At 45.6% G+C, this 17,770-nt stretch overlaps 1 protein-coding gene across 1 annotated transcript in view; it reads right to left on the bottom strand.

Moving 5' to 3' along the window:
* Window positions 1–17,770, bottom strand: part of CPPED1 (calcineurin like phosphoesterase domain containing 1) — a 121,973-nt gene that overhangs the window by 91,487 nt on the left and 12,716 nt on the right. The window contains exon 2 of the mRNA XM_047780469.1: window positions 5,795–6,013. Within this exon, the coding sequence (XP_047636425.1) occupies window positions 5,795–6,013 (219 nt within the window). The remainder of the gene's footprint in view (window positions 1–5,794; window positions 6,014–17,770) is intronic.

Raw genomic sequence — 17,770 nt, 5'->3', positions numbered from 1 at the left:
TCTTCCTGGACCCCATGTTGGTACCCCCATCTTTAAGGGATAAAAACCCCTATAGGACAATAGAGTGGGGGACTCTTCTTCTCCTTCCCAGCTGTCCTGGGAGCTATCTGCTTTCCTGTAATAAAGACTTTGCTTGTTGGGAGTTCCCATGGTTAACGAATCCGACTAGGAACCATGAGGTCGCGGGTTCGATTCCTGGCCTTGCTCAGTGGGTTGGGGATCCGGTGTTGCCGTGAGCTGTGGCGTAGGTCACAGACAAGGCTCAGATCTTGTGTTGCTGTGGCTCTGGTGTCGGCCAGCGGCTATAGCTCCGACTGGACCCCTAGCCTGGGAACTTCCATATGCTGCGGGAAGCAGCCCTGGAAAAGGCAAAAAAAAAAAAAAAAAAGACTTTGCTTGCTTGCTGCCTGCATGTTCTTGAAGTTCATTCTTTGGCTCCATGAACAAGAACCTGGATTCCGGTAACATCTTTCTGGCATCAACTCTACCACTTACAGACTTAGGGACCCTGGGAAAAGTACTTAACTGCACTGAGCCAGTTTCCACCATCGGTCACAACAGAAAGAACAATGACACCTTTGTAGGACCTTAATGAGTGAGTAAGCATAGCTCTAGACAGATAACAGACCCTGAATTCATCCTATGCCAATCTGTGGTTGGCTGCAAAGTGGTCCCCCAAAGCTGTCCACACCCTCATCCCTGGAATCTATGACTATGTTACTTTATATGGCAAATGTGATCGAGGTAAAGAACTGAGGTGAAGAGACTCCCCTGGGCTACCTGAGTGGACCAGTGTGATCCCAAGGATGTCATAAGAGGGAAACAGAGGGCATGAGTAACAGAATATGAGAGGATGAATCAAAGGTCAGTGAGGAGAGAAGATGCTACATTGCTGGCTTTGAAGTTGTAGGAAGGGACCTTGACCCAAGAAACGTGGGCAACCTCTAGAAGCGGGGGCCTCCAGAAGGAGTATGGCCCAGTTTACACATCCGTCCTCCAGAACTGTAAAAGAATAAATTTGTGGGGTTTTTTTTTGTTTTTGTTTTTTTTTGTCTTTTTAGGGCCCCACCCATGGCATATGGAGGATCCCAGGCTAGGGATCTAATTGGAGCTATGGCTACCGGCCTACACCACAGCCACAGCAACATGGGATCCCTAACCCACTGAGTGAGGCCAGGGATCAAACCCACAACCTCATGGTTCCTAGTCAAATTCGTTTCCACTGTGCCAAGATGGGAACTCCTAAATTTGTGTTTTTTTAAGCCACTAAATTTACATAATTTTTTTTTTGTCTTTTGTTGTTGTTGTTGTTGTTGTTGTTGTTGCTATTTCTTGGGCCGCTCCCGTGGCATATGGAGGTTCCCAGGCTAGGGGTTGAATCGGAGCTGTAGCCACCGGCCTACGCCAGAGCCACAGCAACGCGGGATCCGAGCCGCGTCTGCAACCTCCACCACAGCTCACAGCAACGCCGGATCGTTAACCCACTGAGCAAGGGCGGGGACCGAACCCGCAACCTCATGGTTCCTAGTCGGATTCGTTAACCACTGCGCCACGACGGGAACTCCTACATAATTTTTTTAATAGCTGCCATAGGAAACTAATACACCATCAATTGAAATAATGCTATCTACAATGGAATACTACTCAGCCATAAAAAAAGAATGAAATAAGGCCATCTGCAGCAACACGGATGGACCTTGAAATTACTATACTAAGTGAAGTCAGGCAGAGAAAGACAAATATCATACGGTATCACTTATATGTTGAATCCTATAAACAAAAGATACAAGCAGAAATAGAATCAGACACTGAAAGAAACCTATGGTTTCCAAAGAGGAAAGGGAGAGGGAGGGATAAATTAGGAGTTTGGGATTAACATACACACACTACTATATATAAAATAGATAGATAAGCTACTGTATAGCACAAGGAACATTATTCAAGCTTTTGTAATAACCTATAAGGTAAAAGAATCTAAAAAAATGAGTGTACACGTGTACACACACATTATATACACATATGTATGTATATATATTCATTATATACATACATATGTGTGTATATATACACATAACTGTTCTGTATGTATATATTCATCATATACATACATATATATACATCATATACATACATATATATATGTGTATGTATACACATAACTGAATCAATTTGCTGTACACCTGAAACCAACACAACATTGTAAATCAACTATACTTCAATTAATAATTAATTAAGAATGCTAACACGGGCTTGCCTCACGTTACACACAACAGAGGACTTCCTGAGGCTGAACTGACAGAAACAACATCATGTAACAGTTGCCCACGTGGAGGTCAGTAAACAAAGAACCCTTCAAGGAGACTTTGCATCAAGGGAAGAATTGTCCCACTTTATCCGTTTTGTGCGGTTACAGCCCTTGTGACCAAACAGGGTGAGACGCAAGCAAATAACAAACTGTGGCAAAGGCTGAAGGGAAGCTCCTGCACTGCCCTCTACCTGTATCACCACATTCCCATCCTCGGCCTCTCATATCATCCGTGAAACCTCACGAGGCTGCTGGGGACGGCACCCGTGGGTCGATGACAGAAGCAAGCAACCCTGGGCTTAAGGGTGAAGGACTGAAAAGCAATGGTCTCAATATCTGTGCAAGTCTTCATCTGCTACGTATCATAGAGAAGCTTGATGGAAGAAGAAAATACCAAGACAACCCAAAAGACGCCTGCGGAATGCAAACATATGTTTCAAAACTAAACAGGCTTGGCGCTGCATTTCTTAGGCGTTTTCCTGCAGGCCTTGGAGCTAACGGCGCTGCTTAAGCATCCTCGCTTGGGCATGTCCCTCACCAGACTCGAAGCTCCACGGAAGGACTGGGCTCTTGTTTCCATTGTATCCACAGCATCGAGGGCTCCAATCAGCGCTTAGTTTGTACACAATAGGTGTTTGTAGATGAACGAAGATTATGATAGATACTTACCTTGGAAAAGCACATTATGACTGTCATTAGAAAAGGCATTATTTATGAAGCTCTTTGTATTCGATTGGAACCTGGAACTGCTTGGCCCATATTATTTATGGTAGACTTAAAAGTATGCTCTCTGATTTCGTTTGCCTATTAATATATGCATTTGATAATTAACAATGCGCTAAGAAGTCAAAGCAAATAATTACTTTTCTAGTATCTGCCCCTGCGTATGAACTAAATGAGGGGGAAGCCACTAATTGCATATTAAAAAATGCAATTAAATGCAAAAAAAATGGTAACTCATTTCAAAAATATTCCGTTTAAATCTCAGACCATGATATTCAAAACAGTTACAGTCCTTTCCCTGGCTCAGTTACAATGCCACAAAGCAGACCAGATCTTCAGAACAGAGAGGAATTTTGCTCAGGTCACAATGAATATAAAACAAGTATTCAAAATCTGCCAGTTCATGTTTTCAAGGTCTTCTGACCAACTGGTAGGGTTGATCCTAAAAACTCTATCTTTTAATTTACTTACGTTCAGTACACGTTTATTTAAGAAGCAATATAATCACAAGGAATGCTTTTTATTTTAAAAACCTTATTTTGAAATATGACTGAATACATTAACATAATTCAGAACAAGTCAGTAAACATCTACAAGAACATGTTATGTAATTATAGTGAGTCTCATAATATTCTATTTTCAAAGGGGGGAAAAAAACACTGGACAGAAAAGCAGTAAATTTGGAATCTGCTTCAAGTGTCCAGTAAAAGCAGACGTTTGCTCACTGTGTGGTCCAGAGGGAGGGCGCTGGCTGATGCTATGGTGCATATGGGGCCAAAGGACTCCAAAGAAACCAGCTAACTGCAAACTAGACTGCTTGGAAGTAGCGTTAATCTGTTACATCAACTAAGGCATCACCTTGGTTTACCCGATCAACCAAAACTCAGGAGCCCTGCTGTGACTCCTGATGCCTTTAGAAACTAGGGTACTCTGTGGTCCCTTTAGCGCTGCACAATCTTAGCACTCGGGAGCCCTCTGCCAAGAATCGCCAAGGACGGCCAAGGTCACAGGCAGCTAAGATTTTGCCTCTCCACAAAATCAAACTCAGCACCATCCTGGGACTGCGTTTCTCTACCAAGCTGCTGAGATGCTCACCACCTGCACAGAGGGAGAGCACATCTGCCCTGTACTGCGTCACCCCAGACTGTGGAGGCTTCACATTCTCACTGTATCAAGGGGCTCCTGGCTCAGAAACTGAGGCTCTAAGAAGGTAAGGGAGCTGGCCAAGTGCACCCAGTGCATCCGTGGTGGTTGTGGAGCTGGCATCGCAGCCACCTGGGCCCTAGCTCCTGTCCACTGCCTTGTTTTCCCTCGTCCCCATGCTGCCACCTTGGAACAGGTCCAAGAGCAGGACAGCCTGCTTCTCCAGGGATGACATCACAGAGTTCTACCCAGGGGGAGTCAATGACGTGAGCATGTTCGCCTTTGCAACTCTGTGTAAAACATGAGTGGATGGAGAACGAGGCAAAGTCTGGGGGTTCTGCCTCTTGGTCACTGCCTGGACTTCAGGGAGAGCAATTCTGGGCAGCCCCTTCCCCATCCTCACACATTCACTCTGGGAGCGTCCTCGAGAGAGAGGCTACCCGCCAAGCAAGCCCTTGTAGGAGGAATGAGTGCAGCCAGGCTTCCTGCAGGGTGCCTCGGCTTCTAAAGGCATCAGAAATCACAGCAGGACTAAAGAGTCTTGGTTTACAAGGTAACATTAGCCAAAACTAAACATCCACAGCAATGCAGTGTTTTCTGCAATGGCCTTTGGGTCATCTCAGTTCCACTCAGCAGAAACCAGGACACAGGCAGAGTGGCCCTGGGCATCGGCTCTGCCTCCCTGATGGACATGGGTGGTTTCCACTTGCTCATACCTGCTCACTGGGCTTTATCCTTGCCTGGGAGAGAAGAATATCATTGTAGGAAAGGGAGGGGAAAAAAAGAAGTGAGTTCTAGAAGGCATCTGTTATTTTTACATTCCCATTACCTCACCTTTCTTTAGGGGAACCATTCTGTTCTTCTGACCACTCGGCTGCAATGGAACTGACCCCACACTCTAGCTTCATGGGACGTGTGAGCAGGAAGGATATTGGTCTGGAACTTTGACTGGGACACCAAGAATAAGGCATTTCTTTCTGTTGTAGTTTCAATAAGAAGGACATAAACCTAGAGCTCCCAGGAGTCATTACCTAGAGAGAGCCTGCATGAGCATGAATTCAACTCAGAGGAAAGCCAGGCTGAGCAATGAAGAGACCAAGTACTAATAACAACCTCTGAATACCTGGATCCAGCCATACCTAAAGCCCAGATCTGCCCCTGGACTTTACAGTCTCATAAGGTAAATGCAAACTTTTGAAAAAAAAAATCATTAATCCAGCTCACAATAGACTATCAGTGGAAACTGAAAAGGCACTAACAAATACAGGAGAAATCAAAGTATGATAAGAAGGGAAATGAAAGATTACATTTATGGATCTGAAAGCAGTTCAAGTTTGTCCCCGGGAAATGAAGAAAGGTGACACGCAGGGACCTGTTCCATTTTTCATAGTAAGCTCAGATCATCAGAACTGTAGCTCTGCCTAATTACTGCGATTAATCTTGCCAAACTCTAAATGTAAAGCGAGTGTGGACTGTCTGATGTTTGATACTACAACAGCAGTGAAGAGAAGGGGTAAGCCATTATAGAATAGAGACGTCTTTTAAAAGAAATCTTTTTTTTTCCTTTTTTCCCCATGGGGGTGGAGAAGAAGAAGAGGTTCACAGAGACAACCTGAGTCTTACCTGGCATGGCATGGATGAGGTCCCCACACAGAACAAAGAATTTGGGCTTGGGGTTCAGTTTGTTGATGGCCTGCACGGCTTGCTCAGTAAGGCGGATCTCCTGTCCCCACTCATCACCACCATTGTCACAGTCCCCGGTGGACCAGGCCTTCATCAGTCCAAACTGTGGATCTGCACCTTGGATGAAGTAGAATGGGCCCTTCCATTCCCTTTCCTTTTCTTAAAAAAAAAAAAGAGAGAGAGAGAGAGCATGAGGGAGAAGAAATATTCTAACATCTGTCAAGGAAAGCATCCAGGTTAGTGGATACAATATTTTTCTTAAATTAAGTAGGTCATTTTAATAAGCTGCTGTTCAAACATACTATTTTCCTGTCATAGTCTAGAGGATTTTGATTTGTACTAATTATGCCTGGGACCTGGTGATTCCCCAAAGCCAGGCGAAACCACGTGGGCCGTAACAGCCGCGCAACCAAGCTGTTTGTTTAAAAGCTGGATGGCCAAGATGGAGCGCAGAGGCACCCCGGCCAGCCGTACATAGGATATTAATGTTCAATAGTTTTTTAATTAGAATTAAAAAAAAAACCCAAATTGAAAGCTGCCAGAAGTATTATGTTTAAATGACGAGGTGAAGTGCTTTCAAATCTTTTACGCCAGGCTTAATGGCACGATTTGCACTGTTTCAGGGGATGTGACAGAATTTTAATTATAAAACTTGGAGCTCGGAAGCTCCGGTTATCTGGTGGGAAAGACAGTGCCAGAAATGAAATCTTAGTCAACGTGGGAAACAAACAAACAGAAAATGATGCTAACATCTCCAAAGCAGTACGATGTGGGTGCAGGTGAGGTGTGAGGTTGCAGGATGGGGTTAGGGGGACGTGACTGTTTATATTCTTGGAAAGCACTTAGGTCACCGGAACATGAATTATCCGGCTGCCCTTCCTAGTGGTTCTGCTGGCCCCAAGTGTCACCGGCCACGGATCTCCACCCCAACCTGTCAAAAGAACTGCAAACAGAGCTGCTATGGCCGAGCTGGAATGCCCATCAGTGGGCATGGAGGCCCACTGACTTTCAATCTTCTTTTGGGCCACAGAATCCTTTCTTCAGACAAAACCCTATGAGGCCGATCCATGCTGAAAATCAGGAGCCTCCTTTGTCTGAGTGGGCTCTGGGGACTCGCCCACCAGTCCCCGGAGTTTATCCTCAGCCTACAGAGGTGACATGACTTGCCTCACGGCAGCCCACAATCAATGTCGGGGGCAAGACTACCCCACAACCTTGAGACTGCTTTTTTTCTTTTTAACAAATGAATGTATTCTGAGGGTGAGCTGAATAAATGGCATGTCCTTTGGAAGTCATCAAGATCTTAGAATTTCCAAAAAGTTCCTTGGAATCATTTCATGTGTTTGAGTCATTCATTTTTTTAGCATTTACTGAGAGCCTGCTGTCTGCCAGGCCCTCTGTGAGGTGCTGATGACACACAGGTACCAAAGCAGGTAGGCCAAGACAGGTGAGGTCCCTGCTCTCCTGGGCTTGGTTCTCATGCGGGGCAGCAAACAAGGAAATACACAGAGAACAGCCCAGAGGTTGCTAAAGACTCTACAGAGGATTAAGAGGGAAGCCACAGCTAATTTAAATTGGATGCACAGGGAAGGCCTCTCTGAGGCGGTGTCATTGAAGCTGAGATCTATAAGCTTTTAAAATTCCATGGCCACCCTCCATGCCTAGCTTACTATCATCTTAGAGTCGATCTCAGGCTTTAGGCCTCCTTCCTTAGTTCCTTTTCCAGAACTTCAGACACGCATGTAAACAAATAAACCTACCTGTACCTACTTTCCAGACTAATTGTACAGGGGAGTGAATCCACCAGTTCCTGACCTACAGCTCAGAATGCCAGCTGTTCTGTCAAATCACAACTGACCTGAAGGGATCTGAATAAGGACTGCACTAAACCCTGTAGTGGGCATCTCACTGCCAAGGAGGTTCCCAAGCTAGGGGCTGAATTGGAGCTACAGCTGCTTCAATTGTCCAGCACCACAACAGATTCAGCTCGTCTTCACTGAGCCCTTACTGTGTGTGGCAGAAAGACTCCAAGGTGCCCCCAAAAGTCCCTGGGTCGTGACATTCATATCCTTGTGCAATCCCCTCCCCTTGAGTGTGGGCTAGACCTGGTGACATGCGTCTGCTAAGCGGAACAAAGGGACAGGATGTGGCTTCAGAGACTGGCTAGACCAAGATGTGTGTTCCTCAGTGGACGAATGGATAAAGAAAATGTGGTGTACACATACCATGGAATACTATTCGGCCTGAAAAAAAAAAAAAGGAAATCCCACCATTTGGGACAATCTGGATGGGATGTTCTTATCTCTCTCACACACACACACATGCAAAATAACAACAACAATAAAGGAGTTTGCAGGAAGAAACCTCAGGAGGAGGTGGCTGTTTACAGCCTTGATGGCAGTGATGGTCTCTCAGGTGTACACTTATCTCCAAACTCAGCGAACTATACACCTTAAATATCTACAGCATTTTACACACCATCATATTTCAATACAGTGGTTTTAAAAAAGAGAGAGATTAGGCTTAAAAAAAAGCCTGTCTCATTATGCTCACTCTCTCCAAGCCTGTCCTAGAGGAAAAAGGCTGCCCTGATGAGCAGCCCTCTAGAGGGGAGGCCAGCGTGGCAAGGAACTGAGGGAAGCCTCCAGCCAACAGCCTGTGAAGAGCAGAGGCCTTCCAGGCAGCAACCTGACAGGTACCAAACCCTGCCAACAAGCACGTGAGTGAACGTGGAAGAGGGTCCTCCCTGGGCAAGCTTTCTGATGAGACCACATCCCAGCTGAGACCTTGATGGAACCCTGGTGAGACCTTGCAGCAGAACTCAGCTAGGCTGCGCCCAGAATCCTGATGGAAACTTAGAAGTAATGCCAGTGAGTTGTCTCAAGTGGCCAAGCTTCCAGGTAATTTGTGATACGGTACTAGATATGCAGGGATCAGGCGTTAAAGATAAAGGGTCAGGAAGGAGTCAGCAAAACTTCTTCAAGAGCTCAAGGTTGGTGTCACGAAAAAAAAACTGAGATTCTGATTTGTGTTTTAAAGTTAATTGTTGGCACTATTTATTTATTTTACCCGAAGAATAACCTCTGTGCACTTCTGAAAGCTTTCAGCTATGTTTCTGTTTCTGAGGCAGTTTGCAGAGCTGTTTAAATGGGATAAATTCATCAGAGAGATGACTGTCACCCCAAGGTTGACGCATAAATCAATCTGCTACAACAAACAGAATTTATAAATAGTTTCCTAGAGCGAATGTTCTAATGAACACAGTTTCCTACGTCCAACTCTCGTCATATAGCAAAGTCAATCATCTTTGGAGGTATTAAAATAAATCTTTCATTATTACTCCTTTATTTAGTAAATTTTAGAAAGAATCTCAATCTTATGACCATAAGGCACCAAATAAACAGATTTGACCTAAAATGAGTGACAGCTCATATGTCACTATCCATCTACCTTACCTATCTGATAAAAGCAATTGAATGACTCAGGGTTCTGCATTCTCAGAAGCAGCGGGATCCTCTTAAAGTTCTTGCTACAGAAGTTTGTGGTCTTTGGTCTCATCCTAATTTTATTTATTTATTTATTTATTTGTCTTTTTGCTATTTCTTTGGGCCGCTCCCGAGGCATATGAAGATTCCCAGGCTAGGGGTCAAATCGGAGCTGTAGCCCTCAGCCTACGCCAGAGCCACAGCAACGCAGGATCTGAGCCTCGTCTGCAACCTACACCACAGCTCACGGCAACGCCAGATCGTTAACCCACTGAGCAAGGGCAGGGATCGAACATGAAACCCCATGGTTCCTAGTCGGATTAGTTAACCACTACACCACGACAGGAACTCCCATCTTAATTTTAATCAAGGCTGAATTCAAGATATTTGAGGCTTGCAAGGCTTAGTACTAGATGGAAGAATCTTCTGTAAACATGTACTTCGCCACCCCTCAGAATGGCAGATTTTTATATTAGGAAAGTGAATTCTTTTTTTTTTTTTTTTTTTTGCTTTTTAGGGCTGCACCCAAGGCATATGGAGGTTCCCGGGCTAGAGGTCTAATTGAAGCTACAGCTGCTGGCCTACACCACAGCCACAACAACACAGGATTCAAGCCTCCACCTACACCACAGCTCATGGCAACGCCGGATCCTTAACCCACTGAGCAAGGCCAGGGATTGAACCTGCATCCTCATGGATGCTAGTAAGATTCGTTAACCACGGAGCCATGAGGGGAACTCCAGGAAAGTGAATTTTTATAAAGATTTGCACTAAGTTATTTCACCAAAGCCCAGAGTTACCCCCAGGGCAGGGCACAGGTATTAGCTGACCGACATCTACAAGAGCCTGGGAGAGTGTGCGATGCCACCCTTTCCGGGAAGAGCCGGGTCTGCCCCCAGCACAGACCAGCTTCCCTCTTTAGACACCCTGAAAGCCAAGTTGCAGCAGCCCGAACCACGGAAGTCTGGAAATACACAATCAGGGCGCTTTAAAAAAACACTTAGGGATCCAGTGATTTTTTGTTTGTTGGGCTGCTTTGGTTTTAATTTCCATAGTCAAAGAACCTGGTGAGACAGGCTGGTAAACGCCTGACAACGCAAATGAAGAAGCCTAAGAAGCCGAAGTCCCTGGAAACAGCAGCTGAGGAAGAAGGTGAAGATGATGACAGTGTGGCAATGACACGGGCTGCAGACAGCCACGGAGTGGGGGTAGGGGGCAGGGCTGAGCCCCCACCTCAGCCCTCAAGGTGCAGCCCATGAGCGAGCAACAACGCCATCACCTGGGAACTTGCTGCACCAGCAGAGCCTCAAGCCCACCCCAGGCCTCCTGAGGCAGAGTCTGCACCTGAACCAATCCCCAGGTGATTTTATGCAAATCCAAGCTTGAGAAGCACTGGCTTGCAACTAATCAAGGAGCTGCTTAGACGTGTTTTTATAATAGCAATAGTTTCCCTAAATTGAAATAATGTCTGGGGGAGGGGGTGGTTTATTGTTAGTGGTTGTGGTTGTTTTGCAAATTTTCGTATTCATTCTAATGCCCTGCCTGGGTCTAAATCAGGTGATTTGGTCCTAAACATTTCTTGGTATTACCCATTACTATCTAATCATGTCCCTTTAAATTGCCTTCCCAAACCAATTGAACATTCTTGGTAAAACTTCGAAGATTCAAAGTAAGAACTTAATCAGGAAATACATGACTAATTAGTGAGTTCTAACACTGCAGATTTTGACATGATATCACGGCATATGAGAGCACCCATTAGCAAGTGTGTGTGTGCAGCATACACAAAAGTGTGTTCTCAGGAGTTCCCATCGTGGCACAGTTCCCATCGTGGCACAGCCGTTAACGAATCTGACTAGGAACCATGAGATTGCGGGTTCAATCCCTGGCCCTGCTCATTGGGTTAAGGATCCAGTGTTGCCATGAGCTGTGGTGTAGGTTGCAGACGCAGCTCAGATCCCGAGTTGCTGTGGCTGTGGTGTAGGCCGGTGGCTACAGCTCCTATTACACCCCTAGCCTGGGAACCTCTATATGCCGAGGGAGTGGGCCTAGAAAAGGCAAAAAGACTAAAAAAAAAAAAAAAAAAGGTGTGTTTTCAAATGAACAAGAGAAGCATTCTTTTGTCCCAAGTTCGATAAAAGAATGCAGTCAGGGACTCTAATTGGCAACTGTGATAAAGCTAAGGTCAAATTCTGAGATAAACTAAGCACTTTAGAATGAATGAATTAAAGAATAAAATGAGTTGATTAAGATCTATTTCTAATCCTGATGGTCCCAAAAAAAGATTGTAATCTTTTGAAACATTTGACCCAAACCTCTGGATAATGGTTCTTTGTGTTAAGACACAGTAAAGCACACATTCATTTAACTAAAAACACCTCAATCTGCTATGCGTAAGAATGTCTACAGTGAATTCAAATTTTTCAATGTTAATTTTTTTTGATTTGGTCTTTTACAGGGCCGTTTCCGAGACATATGGAGGTTCCCAGGCTAGAGGTCTAATCAGAGCGGTAGCAGCCAGCCTACCCTACAGCCACAGCAACTTGGGATCCGAGCCACATCTGCGACCTACACCATAGCTGACAGCAATGCCAGATCTTTAACCCACTGAGCGAGGCCAGGGATCAAACCTGTAACCTCATGGTTTCTAGTCGGGTTTGTTAACCACTGAGCCACGATGGAAACTCTTCGATGTTAACTTTTTGTCTTTGTCCTTTTTTTTTTTAAGGGCCATGCTTGCGGCATATGGAAATTCCCAGGCTAGGGGTCAAATCGGAGCTGCAGCTGCCAGCTACACCACTGCCAAAGCAACGCAGGATCTGAGCGCATCTGTGACCTACACCACAGCTCATGGCAACGCTGGATCCTTAAGCCACTGAGTGAGGCCAGGGATCAAACTCATGTCCTCATAGATGCTAGTTGGATTTGTTACTGCTAAGCCACTATGGGAATTCCCAATGTTAATTTTTTAAACAAATTCAGAAATGGTGTATTAGCTATCTACCTATGTAACAAATTACCAGGAATGCGGGACCCCAAAACAAGACACACAGTTCATCTCACAGTTTCTGTAGTTCGAGAATCCCCGCACTGCTAAGCTGGTTAAGCTGGTAGTCTCGCTCAGCATCTCACAAACTGCAATCCAATCCAAGTGTCTGCCAAGGCTGGGGTCTCATCTAAAGACACAGGTCAGGCAGCACATGCTTCCCAGCTCACCATGGTGGTTGTGGGCTGGGGACTGAGGGCACCTGTTCTTGCAGGCTGTCAATCAGAGGCCACGGGCAGTGCCTTGCCACATGGGCCTCTCCAATGCGGCAGTTCCTAACACAGAAATTTGTTCATCAAAGCCAGCAGGAGAGAGGGTTTGCTAGCAAACAAGTTATGACCTTATGTAAGGACGATGATGGCACTGACCGCTCCTCACTTTTAACACGTTCAATTCATTATAATCCAGTCCTGGGCCAGCCCATGCTCAAAAGCAGGGGCTCACACAGGGATCACCAGGAGGCAGGGACTGTCTGCCACAGATGATAATACTCACTAACATGCTTCATTAACTCATCTCAGGGAACTACAAGTTTACACCTGACCTTCCTGGACCGAGCTGAGTGAACTCATTTATTGCAGCCCATCCTATGAAGGCTGAAGCCTTGCCTCATAAGAGCCCACCTCTTGTCCCTAGAGACCTGTCTGAGGGAGTCACCTTAACCAACCCTCATTTAACCAATGCAGGTATAGTGATGATCCCAGAAAGATGGTACCGGAATCCGAGTTCTTGTTCACAGTAGTCGAAGAATGAACTCCGTGAACACACAGGCAGCAAGCAAGTCTTTATTTAAGAAAAGCAGGAGTTCCCATCGTGGGGCAGTGGAAACGAATCCGACTAGGAACCATGAGGTTGTGGGTTTGATCCCTGGCCTCGCTCAATGGGTTGAGGATCCGGCATTGTGTGGTGTAGGTTGCAGATGCAGCTTGGATCCTGTGTTGCTGTGGTTCTGGCATATGCTGGCAGCAACAGCTCCAATTAGACCCCTAGCCTGGGAACCTCCATATGCTGCGGGAAGCGGCCCTAGAAAAGGCAAAAAGACCAAAAAATTACGCACCGAGCCCTGATTTTAGTGCAGGTGACTGCACAGGTGGGATCATAGAGGAGGTACATCCAGCTAGGAGGGCCAAGGTCTGCTCAAATGACCAGCCAGGGGAAAAAAAAAAAAAACAAGCTCCAAGCTACCGAAATAAACTGCCCTAATTTGGTATGTTACCGTCAACAATACCGTCAACAATACCCTACATCAAATTTTAAAATTAATTTTTAAATACATTTTAAAGGAAAAATTGGCCTCAGGAAGAAGTCTGATTCATCTGTCATAGTCAGAGTAACAAGATTTGGCCACTTGCAATGTTCAGCTAATGGATAGAGACTGCCACAGAAACAGTCCTTCAAAACTGAGGGATAAAAAGGACAGTGGATTTGGGGTGGAATTATGCCAGGGTCAAGTAAGCCCTGGGAGTCTCCTTGAAGCGTCACTGGGTACGAAGCAACTGGATACAAAGAGTCTCTAAAACCTTTAAAAATTCACACAATTCCTTCCCGTTAATCCTTCCTGTGAGATTCTGTTTATGTGCCAATATCCGGCCTGAAAGACAGATACTCAAACTGCAATCGCTCTTTACAGCGTGCACGTTCAATATCACGATCCAAACATTTTCTTGGATTTGTCTCTGCCAATATATTTCCTCTCACTCATTGTTATTATACCTTTTGGGATATCTGTCAATTCTTAATGAAAGGTGACTTTTCAATATGTACCAAGAATTAGAAAGTTCATTGATCCTTTCACTACTACCAGCTAATCAATGACTAACTGTTATAAATTCATCCCCAAAAGCCAGTGAATCACGCCTTCCATCGCCCAACCTGGAAAAGGCCTACAGGAGCCAGCCATGCCACTAATTAATACCTACTCCTCGAATCATTTATAGTCTCATGATGGGTGAAACCTCTTCCTTTATAGGCAACCTCAAATAAGGTGGGAGGGGATACAATGATAAATAGCTTTCTTAATTAAATTTTCGTAAATAAAAGTCTCATTTTCTCAATCTGGTTTGACTTTTGGAAGACAGAGGTAATATCACAGGATACTGGGTTAGGAAGTCTGATGGCGGGTAGTCTGATTCAAGAGGTTCCTGTCATTACGATGTCAGATTTATAGAGTAATAATTATATAATTAAAATAATAGTAAATTATAAAATAATTTATAGAAATACATCCTATTTAAAAATTTAAAGTTTTGACTCCTGTTAACGTCTCTCCCTCAAAATGATAGAGGAGTTGGGACCTCAGAGGCCCTGTTTCTCCACTGGACTAGAAAGTTACAGAATTAACTTGGCATCATCACTCACACCTGAACACTTGGGTCAGGTGTTCATCACTGCCCCCCTGGGGCATCACGACAGCTCCACGCAGCACTCCTGCTCCGGTTCACCCCGGACCATCACCGCCACCATGACTCTCCCTGAAGCACTTACTCTGGTCATCAAGCCCCCTTGCTAAAGGGCCACTGACTTCTCTCCATGAGGCAAGGCCCACGTTTGCTCTCCCTTTCCGTGCATCCCTTGGTCCCCAGCAAGCGGGAGGCATTCAGGAAACATTTGGAGAGGGGCTACATGAAGACGTCCATGGGTCTACGCTCATTCCAGCACTTGGCGCTAGAATGTGGCCCAAAACCTTCCCAGCTGTACTGACTACTGTTCCCACGAGACCAGGAGGGTCTAAGCTGGGCATGATTTTCATCCCCACAGGACATCTGATGTCTGGAGGTCCTATTTCTGGATGTCACAGTGGGAGAGGCATGGTACTTCTGGCACCCAGGGGAGAGAGGCCAGAGATGGTGCTAAAGATCCCATATTAGATATGGCAGCCACACACAAAGAAGGATCCAGTCCATGTCAAGGCCAAGTTGAGGAACCCTGCACAAGACACACCACAGAATCCTTCCAAATAGACCTCCAACACCCCCCATGCTTTCCCACCTCTCCTCCAGAAGAGGCTCTCCATGCCACCAACCTGCAGAGATTCTATCCCTCCCTTCCAGGCCAGCTCGACTGTCACCTCCCCGACAAAGTCTCTCTCCCTCTGCTGTCATTTGATGCACCTCTGCCTCCTTCCCTCCTTCTCAAGTGTGTTTTTTTTTAAATTTATTCATTTATTTATTTTTTATTTTTATTACTCAAATGAATTTATCACATCTGTAGCTGTACAATGATCATCACAATCCAATTTCAGAGGATTTTCATCCCACAACCCAAGCACATCCCCCCACCCTCAAGTGTGCTCTGAGGACAGGCACCCTGTCGTCACCAGACAGTTGACAGGGGGCAAGGCCACAGGTCCCATTCCTTAAGACCCTCCAGAATGGTGGTGAGAAGGACAATGGACAGGTCAATAGCTAAGCTCATTACACACCTGCTCCTTGGTCCCACAGACGTGGTACAGAGAGGGAGACCACAGACGGAGCAACAGGTGGATGGGAGAGCAGTGAGGTAACACTGAGATGAGGTCTGAGGACGAGAAAGAGCCAGGCATGGGGGGGTGGGGGAGAGGCCCGTGGGGACACACCCCAAGCAGAGGGCACAGCAAGGGCCAGACCCTGAGACCAGGGACAAATATGAATACAGGGCAGGAACAAACACATCATACCTAGACACGGGTTTGGGGAAAGGCTTCAAGCCCTTGGACCACTTTGAGCCTCCATTTCCCAAAGCCCTAACTTGGTCCTGGTACAGTGCAAAGCCTGAGGCTCAGATGCCAGGCTCAAACCCCATTTCCACCCTTTACCAACTTAGCTTTTTTGTTTTTTGTTTTTAAAATATTAGATTTTTTTTTTTTTTTTTTTAGGGCCGCACTCACAGCAAATGGAGGTTCCCAGGCTAGGGGTCTAAGTGGAGCTACAGCTGCCAGCCTACGCCACAGCCTACGCCACGCCAGATCTGAGCCACGTCTGCGACCTACACCACAGCTCACGGCAATGCCGGATCCTTAACCCACTGAGTGAGGCTAGGGATCAACCTCATGCTTCCTAGTTGGATTTGTTTCTGCCACACCAGGACAGGAACTCCATTTAAAAAAAAAAAAGAGAGAGAGAGAATTTTTTTTCTTTACCAACTTTGTGACATAATGCAATTTCCTTAACCTCTCTGGACCTCGGTGTCCTTATCTGCAAAGTTAAGAATAACCTCACCCACCTCAAAAGGGCTGTTGTGAACAATCACTGAGTTAATACATGTAAAGCATTTGGACTTGGCACACAGGAAGCAGTCAAGTGTGAGCTCCTATCGACGTGACTGTTTCTCATGGTTAACTCCTGCCCTGTCTTAGACAGAGCTTTCAAAATCTTAATCAGTTCTTTGTTTCCCATAGCACATAATGGGCCTCACAAAACATGTGATGTGTGTGGATGTGTGTACACAACACACACACAGATGCTTTGGGCTTAACGCCTTCTCCTTCACATCGAGTGGATATTGCTTTGGTTATCAAATGGCAAAGATGGGTACCTTTACAGCTGCCTGGAGGCTTTCTGGCTAAAGAGCAAATGCCAACGAAATGCAATTTTTGCAGTTTCTCGCAGTAGCCATCTGCACAGTGAATCACAATCTAAATGTCTTTAGCAATACCTCTCATTTTCTCTGGGGATGAATCTTATTTTTAGTGGCTTAAAACCCCCCCTCAAAACACAACAGTAGCAAACAATCGTCACCATTTGGGGACTCTTTCTGGTTTAACAATCCAAATGTTCCAACGGGTAAGGCTGCCAGAACTTAATGCAGCAGAGCTAACAGCGTCTTTCATTAGAGGCTGCCTAGAGCTGGTGGCGGGGAGGACAGGGGGTGGCAGCTGTGGGGTTTTTTTGGGGGGGTGGGTGAAAACGTTCTAAAATTGACTGTGGTGATGTGGTACATCTCTGCGAATAGACTAAAAGCCACTGAACTGTTCCCATTAAAAGGGTGAAGCATGTGGTACGAGAAACTGTTTAAAAAAAAAGTGTCTTTCAGGACCCTTTCCTCCCCCAAAATAATTAAGTGGGACAGCAAAATCCTCAGAGTCTCCAAATTACATTTCTAAGTACAAAGTGAATTTACCCAACCTCTCTTCTTGGCCTACACACATCCATAAGGTAGCTTCTGAGACACACAAAAGCTTCTGAGTCACAGCTTGGCTGCCACACTTGCCATTTGGGGATGAAGGACCTGCCAGCATCTTTATCTGCAACCCTTCAGAGATGGAAGGAGGCAGATGGGCCAGGACTACTTGGCCAAGCAGGCTCTCAGCATCGCTGGCTTTGGCCGATGCAGTTCTAGACAATGTCTGCAGCGGGGTGGGGAGGCATTTTCCAAACCTCTCTCACTTTTCTTTCTTTCTTTTTTTTT

The sequence above is a fragment of the Phacochoerus africanus genome, chromosome 5 (assembly GCF_016906955.1).
Source record: "Phacochoerus africanus isolate WHEZ1 chromosome 5, ROS_Pafr_v1, whole genome shotgun sequence".
NCBI lineage: Eukaryota > Metazoa > Chordata > Mammalia > Artiodactyla > Suidae > Phacochoerus > Phacochoerus africanus.
The sequence above is the reverse complement of the archived record's forward strand: the minus strand, read 5'-3'. Positions and strand labels throughout refer to the sequence as shown.